Here is an 8,542-nt window from a genome sequence, read left to right on the forward strand (position 1 = left end):
ACACCTTTGCCAAAGCAATTGGCTATGGGGAAAACAAAAATCTAAAAATTTCTCTTTGCACTGGTAAATGAATTCCATAAAATTTTATGAAATCCATTTAAATTCATAATTTATCATGTTTGGTACGCAAAAAATTTTCTTTGCAATTCTAAATCATTAAACTTGTGAGTTTGGCTATCCTACCAATTTGCAAATATAAAATTAAAGCTCAAACATGACTTAACTTTGATTAATCCTTTTTCTTTATTGTGGAAAAGATGGGTGCTGGCAACATGCTTGGTCCTCCTGGTATTTCTACTTTAAACAAGAATGCAAGCATAATTTCTTCATTGTAATACATACCACACTAGTCAAGTAATACACAGACAGAAGAGAAGTCATCAGCTCTTTGTAATTGCCATTTATATAAATTATAGTGGTCAACACAATTGGGCAAGCAGTACAAATGTTGAGCTGGGGATCACAATTTTCTTCAGCAACTACTTTTTTAGTTCAATGCAAGGCGAAATAAAATTGGTAAATGAAGCTCGCGTAGAAAAGAATGTGAATGAAATGAATTTTTCATAGTTGGCACCACCAGTGAAATCCCAGTCCAGATTTGTCTACAACCATCTGCAATTGGCATCATTTATTGTGGAACAATGAATTCTCCTCTTGCAATAGAAGAGTAAGTACTCTGCATATGGCGTACATCCTTCTCAACACACCTCTTTGATCCGGAAAAATAATTACAGGTTCACCACCAAAACACTAATGATACATACAAGTCAACGTTGCAACAATAACTCAGCTATCGATTTTACAATATTACATGAGTAATGATATGACAACTATTTGACAGACAAACCACCATAAACTTAAGGATTTATGCTTACTTGGAAGTAGTTGCACCCATTTACCTCACTCGTGGAGGTTGTTGACATGCTCTACTTCCATCCTGCCTTGGATGAAGCGGAGAACGATACTGCAAAGGTTGGTGGCTGTTTTGGTGGTTAGAACGAACTTTAGGTTCTCTTGGCCTCTCATTACTTGCTTCAATCCTTTCCAATGTCTCTACAACTTCTTTCATAGATGGTCGATGCTTGGGTTCAGATTCAATACAATTTACAGCAAGCTGAGCAATTCGGAATGCTGCTTTTGAAGGATATTTCCCCTCTAACCGAGAGTCCATAATGCTCTTCAGCTTTCTTTTATCATATAAATATGGTTTGATCCAGTCAACCAGATTATGTCTCCCACTTGGACGGTTTGTATCAAGTGCCCGCAAGGCAGTCAAAATCTCGACTAGGACAACCCCAAAACCGTACACATCACTTTTCACATATAAATGCCCTGTTTTATTATCAAAATGTTAACATTAGAACAAGATTTCAAAATGTCTTTTAGATCAAGTGGCTTTGAAGCTTGAGCAATCACTAATCCAGTTGAAATATTTTAGACAGACCACCAAACGAATTTAGAGTATCTGAAACTGAAGATTCAGTATTACCTGTCGCAACATACTCTGGAGCTGCATAACCATAGGTGCCCATCACCCTTGTTGTCACATGAGATTGACTAGCAGAAGGCCCCAATTTCGCCAAACCAAAATCTGAAATCTTGGCTGTGTAAGACTGCAATGAGACACAAATTTGAACAAGTTAAAATGATCTTTTTCTTCAGCTCACATCTTCTAAATGAAATTCATCTTATAAACAATAATTTTATCCCTTATCACTGATTCCATGAAAATAATGTAAAAAAGGAAAAAGAGAAAGAAGATGGAGGGTGGGGCAAGTAAATAGGGTTGTGAACAATAAATTGGCATGTCAATTGTCAGCCCTGTATGAAGGCATAAATATGAAAAATGATAAAATTGTTCTAATTGATGAACTCTACCCCATCAAGCAATATGTTTGAGGCCTTAAAATCTCTATAAATCACTTGCTTCTCTGATGTATGCAAGAAAGCAAGGCCCCGGGCTGCTCCTATAGCAATTTTGAGTCTTATGTCCCATGGAAGTGGCTGAACAGTTGAACCCCCTGCAGCAATTAATAAATATAATGTCTAATGAGATAAAAACTCGCTGCAACAATTTTATAGTACTTGAAAAGGGGCAGATAATAAGTCAAACAAAATCATTCATTGACTCTTACTTCCAAATAAATGGTTTTCCAGGCTTCCCTTTTGCATGAATTCATAAACTAGGAGAAGCTCCTTATCTTCCCAACAGTATCCTATCAGCCTTACAAGGTTAGGATGATAAAGCCTTCCCAAGAATTGTACCTCTGACTGCAAGAACAAATGGGACAGATTCAAAACTAAACAACTTTTCACAAAAGATCTCTAAATGATAATATAATTCCAGCTAATTGGGAAAAGAGGAAACAACAATACTATTATAAGTTTGCATGTGCCTACAAGCATGTTATGCTGTGTGTGCATAAGCATTCGTGTCTTACTCTGTCAATATGTGTGCTTGAGAAAGAGTCTTTTTTTTTTTTAATCTAAAATATGAAGAAATAAGTAAAGTATAGCTTCATTTTATGCAAATTGTGATTGAGAATGACGTGATTCTATGTACTAATGGTGTAACACTTTATATTAACACCTCCACAAAGGGCAGAAAATTGATAAAAGGACTCTGCTTCAGTTGTTGTCCATTGATCCAGACTTCAGTCTAGTTCACAAGGTAACATTTTATGACATTGTTTTCTTTGATACTTGCTTCCAAATGAGTAATTGATACTGAAAGTATTATGGTCTAAGAACATAGAGGTTGATGGCCTTCAACATTGACTTGAAAGGGGCCTCAACCACAATCCAAGAAATTAAAAGTTCAATGAAAGACAACTATGCAAAAGCGATTTTCACAAATAATCTGAGTTTTTCTTGTTAGAATGGACACGAAAATATAAGGTTGACCACTCAAATGTGGTAATCAATCCTTCAAGTGACATACAGATACATTATAAAAGAGTAACAATATTTGGATCAACTGCCATACGATTTTATCACTTAAATTTTATGCTAATGCAGAAACCCTGTGAAAAGAGAAGCTCCTTCAATCTCTTGCTTGACCACTTCAGTTAAGAAAGCTTAAAACTAGAAAAACAAGAGAGGGTTTAAAATATCATTTGAACTGATCCGGCTCCACTTTCCAATTAGTACATAATTAGTTTTAAACCAGTTGATGAACATCAAAAATCCCCTCTCACCCAAACAAAACAAAACGAAACAAAACTGCAATTTAAGATGAGTTGGAATGAACTACACGTCAAACTATCAAACAATTATATGATAATGAAACACATTGTAAATCAAAATACAGACTACTTAGTTCTTTCTCAAATTGAGTTCAATTACCTGCCATTCTTCAAGTCCTTGCAAGCTCTCAGAATTCAACTTTTTTACTGCAATTATATTTCCGCTTCCACTTTTCCCTGTTGCCTTCTCATCAAGCCAGCCTTTGAAGACTTTACCAAATCCTCCCTCTCCAAGAACTGTGTCAGGTCTAAAATTCTTGGTGGCAGCCCTCAATTCTGCAAAAGAGAATATCCTCAAGTTGGGGGTGGGCAAGATCTGCCCATTTGGAAAAGCGACATCACTGCTTCTCCCAGAAAATTTGCTATTCCCGGAGACGTTGCTACCCTGAGAAGACGCTGTATTGGTACTTCGAGAGGAAGTTGTATTGGTAGTTGTCTGAGATATCCCCGCTGTAATCACAGAATTGAATTGAGACAACCCATATTGAAGTCAGAGTGGGGAAATTGAGAAAATGATTTAATCAATATAAAATAATCTTGTCATTTAGATTAAAAGAACTAAAAGGACTTTAACATAATTCACACAAGAAGTTGAAAAGCGTAACAGTACCCCTAATGCAATAAGCAATCAATATGGTCCAGAAGCAAAAGCTATCAAATGAAATAATTGGAGTAGAACATCACAAATGGAGAAACTCAAGCAAAAAGGGGCAATTTCCAATATTTATTGATTTCCGGAAGTGGAAATCACATTCAACCCAGTATTCACCAAAACAGCCAAATTAAAGCCCAAAATGCATAGAGTAGTATCATTTGGATTATACCAATTGACTTTAAAGTTATGAAAATTCTAAACAACCCCATAATGATTAGAACCAGTAGAACAAAACCCAGATAAGGAATTTGCACAATATTAAATGAGAGAAACAATAAGGCAAGCAAGAATCAACACATACTTGCACATGATAAACGTTTATGAGTCAGTAATGTTAAAAGGGTACCTGAGCGGAGATGATCAGTGGTGGCAGGTGTAGGACTAGTAGTAGCTGGAGAACTCCAGCAAATCCCCATCAGAAAAAAACCAGTTGGATTGTATACAGACAAAAGAAAGAAAAGCTTATTGATGTTGGTGCTGCATCCAGCATTCAAGAATTCAAAGAAAGAAAGAAGGAAAACAGTGAAAAAAAGCTTCCTATGATGGTATTGATTACAGAGAATTTTCAACTGGGATAAGCGGCTGCTTACTTTGTCAATCTTTGCTGGATTAAACAAACACAAGGAGGCTCTGCGACTCTGAGCGTAGTGGGTACAGAAAAGGAGACTTTTTTGACGAAAAGGAAATTAGAGAGAGAAAATAATAATAACTATTGTATGAGGAGAAACAAGACAAGAAGACGAACGACTGAGTCTTGGTTTCGACGTTTTGTTTAGGCAATTTCTCTAAATGAGAGGGTGAGGTTTCGCAGGAAATCAACAAGTGGAACGTTATTCCAAGTCAATTGCCGTGTTCATGTAAGCTCTCCTTCTCTTTCAGTCGGTCAAACATGGAGAATTCAAAAGCACCTACTTTCTTCAACCACTATGACAATGACCATATCCCAGTCGGTTAAAAATTGAAAGAGATTAAGTCTATTTATATAGAGGAAAATAATTTACACACAAAAATATTTTTTATAAAAATTATTTTTTAAAAAAATATTTTTATTATATTATTATAATATTAAATTATTAATATAAAATATTTTCATATTATTAACAAAATTTAGAAAATAGTTTTTCTTTTAAAAAGTTGGGATCATATTTAAAAAAATGACTTAACTTCTTTTAATTAATAAAATATTTTTTATTTACTTATTTTTTAAGTCTCTCAAATGTTAAAAATATACAAATTATTTTCTTTTATTTTTTTGAAATTAAAAAAAAGAATTCGAATCAATGAATGGCCGCATCTAGCTCTGACATTGTTTGATTTTTCTTTATTATTATTATTATTATTATTATTATTATTATTATTGTATATGAGAAAAAAAAAAGTGATTTTATACTTTAACGTATGGCATATTAAGATTCAATTATAGTTAACACCATTTGTTATTGTTAAATTACAATGACGTGATAAATATATAGTAATGACATGGTGTTATGCTAACGTATCAAATAAGTGATGAACTTATAACGCTTATGTGTTATCGTATTAATATTACGTGTTTTTTGTGTTAGTATCTTTTAATAGTAATTAATAATTTTATATTATATTTATTAATAAAATAACATTTAGGCACTAAATTGATAAATTAAATCATATCTCTCATGTATAAAAGTGTAAAATTATATAATTTTTTATTAATTATATATTTAATTACATATAAATATAATTTTTTATTAATTATATATTTAATTACATGTAAATATATAATTAAATAAATATTAATTTATTTTAATTGTGATTCTCTTAATTGGACTTCAATACGGCTCGATATAATACAATTCTCAATTTAGTTAATAATAAAAAATTAGGATTATATTAAAATATTAAAATAAAAAATGTTCCGGCTATTATAAGATTGTTCGCAAATAAATTTTAAGATATATAAATAAATATTCGAATAATATCGCTATCTAATTTTTTTTTTCATCAAATTATAAATACTTAATAATCTAGAAATATTATATATTTAAGTTATGGGCTATCTTGTTTGAGACACTTTTCTAATTGAAAATCAAACATTAAAAAATCATATTTTTTATTTTGAAAGCATAATTAATTGATTACAAAAATATTATTATAATAAGTAAAAATATTAAAATATAAAATTCATTGATACATATCGATGAATGAAGAACAATAAATGAGAAAATTAATATTCAATGCAAAATATAATGTTTTAAATTTAGATTGGTATTGACCAATTTTTTAAAACTTTATGAAATCACTTTTTTTTAGCTAATTTTTTTAATGAAAATCGATAATGTTTTTTAAAACATGGAAATTATGATTTTAAAAAAAATTAATTTTCTGATTTTAATTATATTTGTTTGCAAAACTTTAATTTGTATTACCATAAAACATTTTTCATGTATTATAATAGATCAGTAAATTTTAATAATTAAGTAAAATAATAGTCTTACAATAAAAAAAAAAAAAGTTGTAAACAAATAAAACACTTTAAGTTTCAATTCATATTGATCAATTTTTTGAAAGTTATGAACTCATTTATTTTTTTAGTTAATTTTTTTTTATGAAAATCAATAATCTTTTGGTTAAAGGCTTATTTATACCTTTAAAGTTATGTCAAATATTCATATAAGCATTTAAAGTGTGTCGGGTCTAATTAAACCCTTCAACTATTAAAAAAAATAAAATAAGTGTTTCAAATTTTTAAAAATATGTCAAATAAACACTTAGGATAAATAAGCCCTATAATTTTTAAAATTATATTAAAAATATTAAATTATAATTTATTTTTAATATAAATTCAGGAAAGACTGTGTACAAGGATCTTTTAGTACATGGATTCCTTGTCAATAATTCTACGTATCTAATTTGTAATATTTCGATAAATATCTGCTATATCTTATAACAGATCGATAAGTTATTTTTTATCAAATGATTCAAGAAACTTCTTTACAAAAACTATGACAAATATGATAAACTCGTAGATAATATTCTTAAATTATTCAGTAAAGAATAAATTATCAATTTACTCCAGGATTCAACAAATACATATCGAAATATTGCAAATCAGAAACGTAGATTATTGATGAAGACCCCATGCACTAGAAAATCTTTGTGCACAATTTTGGCTAAATTTATATTACAAGCAAATTATAGTTCAATCATTTTTTTATCTCATTTTAAAAGTTAAAGAGTTTAGTTGTCCCAAAAATAATAAAAAAAATTATTTGATATATTCTTAAAATTTGAATGACTTATTTTAACTTTTTTTTATTTTTTAATTCAATAGGCTTGTTAATAAGGATGTACCAATGGTCAACTCAGTTTCAAAACGATCTAAACTGAAACAATCAAAAATAGATTTTTATGAAAAATTTGAACCAAACCGATAATGTATGAATAATAAAACCGAACCAAATCGATAAAAATTGATTTGATTTAAAATAAACTGAAATTATCAATTCTCTAGTCAACAATAACATTCTCGTATCAAACAGAAAAATTAACTAATCAATGACAATCGAGCCAATCAACATTCTCAAACACTCTCAACATGTGGAATGAGCTTCATTTTTTTGTCGTGGGTTTGATTATTGCAAAGTCATGTGTGTGTCTCGTGGGTCTTGAAGGTAGAGGCGATGAGGTGGCTATTGTGGTTCAGGTGTATTTTAGTGATTCTTGTTCTCGTAAGACGGAGTTAGAAGGTAGGGGCGAGCATTCGGTTAACCAAATCAAATTGAATTGAATTTTTTAACTAACTGAATTATTAATTAATTCTAAAAATATTAATTAAACTGAACCGAAATTGTGAGAAATTGAAATTAATCGAAAATGAAAATATTCGATCGGTTATTGGCGGTAACCGAACTAACAAAAAAAAAGTATATTTTATATTATTAATTATTTAATAAAATATAAAGAAAAATATATTTATATTCTTTTTTATTTATAAAAAAATAATAAATATAATTTAATATTAATAAGATAATAATTATAAGTTAAATATTATTATAAAATTATAAAAAATAATTATAAATAATATAATATTAATAAAGTTATAATTAATATATTAATTAATTAATTAAAATTCAGTTATTTCGATTAGTTCGGTTATCAAATAAAAAATAATCGAACCAATAACTAAAAAATCAAAAATTTTTATTATTATTAACTAAAAATCAAACCAAATTAAATTTTTTTTATCGAAATAACTGAATTTCATCGGTTCAGTTAGATTATTTGATTATAAACGAATAATGCACACCCTTAATAGGAGACATGCTATGTGAAGGAAACACAATGCATAAAAAAGAATAAGAAGGAAACGACGCTGAGGAAGGAAGGTGAGAGTCATCTGAGAAAAATGTAGGGGCTGTAGGTTAGGATATATGTATGGTTTATAAAGAATATATAAAAGAATGACATAATTTTATAATTTTTGGCTCAATTCGTTTTTCTTCAGTTTTGATGAAAATAATCAAACCAAATAAAAAAATTGAATTTACCTTAAATATAAAATGGAATCAAATCGTTTTAACTAAACTAAATTGTTCAGATTGAACCAATTGAACCAAATTGACTCTGTTCAGATCAACTTTCTAATTTAAACAAAAAATTGCAC

General features: G+C 29.4%; 1 protein-coding gene across 1 annotated transcript; it reads right to left on the reverse strand.

Moving 5' to 3' along the window:
* Positions 1–368: 368 nt before the first annotated feature.
* On the reverse strand, positions 369–4,873 carry LOC110644897 (probable serine/threonine-protein kinase PIX13). Its single transcript, XM_021797857.2, has 6 exons — positions 4,247–4,873; positions 3,346–3,695; positions 2,136–2,271; positions 1,879–2,021; positions 1,490–1,613; positions 369–1,332 (listed from the first exon to the last, which is right to left on the reverse strand). The coding sequence occupies exons 1-6, from the start codon at positions 4,314–4,316 to the stop codon at positions 896–898; spliced, it is 1,260 nt and encodes a 419-aa protein (XP_021653549.2). The 5' UTR covers positions 4,317–4,873; the 3' UTR covers positions 369–895.
* Between the last annotated feature and the right edge of the window lie 3,669 nt (positions 4,874–8,542).

The sequence above is a fragment of the Hevea brasiliensis genome, chromosome 1 (assembly GCF_030052815.1).
Source record: "Hevea brasiliensis isolate MT/VB/25A 57/8 chromosome 1, ASM3005281v1, whole genome shotgun sequence".
NCBI classification, from domain to species: Eukaryota; Viridiplantae; Streptophyta; class Magnoliopsida; order Malpighiales; family Euphorbiaceae; genus Hevea; species Hevea brasiliensis.

What these genes read in the sequence shown, in the direction of transcription:
- LOC110644897 (XM_021797857.2), bottom strand. Translation starts at nt 4,316, where the DNA reads ATGGGGATTTGCTGGAGTTCTCCAGCTACTACTAGTCCTACACCTGCC. An exon ending in AAGGACTTGAAGAATGGCAG is followed by an intron (nt 2,272 to 3,345) that starts GTAATTGAACTC and finishes TTGTTCTTGCAG; the next exon opens with TCAGAGGTACAATTCTTGGG. An exon ending in GGAAAACCATTTATTTGGAA is followed by an intron (nt 2,022 to 2,135) that starts GTAAGAGTCAAT and finishes TAATTGCTGCAG; the next exon opens with GGGGTTCAACTGTTCAGCCA.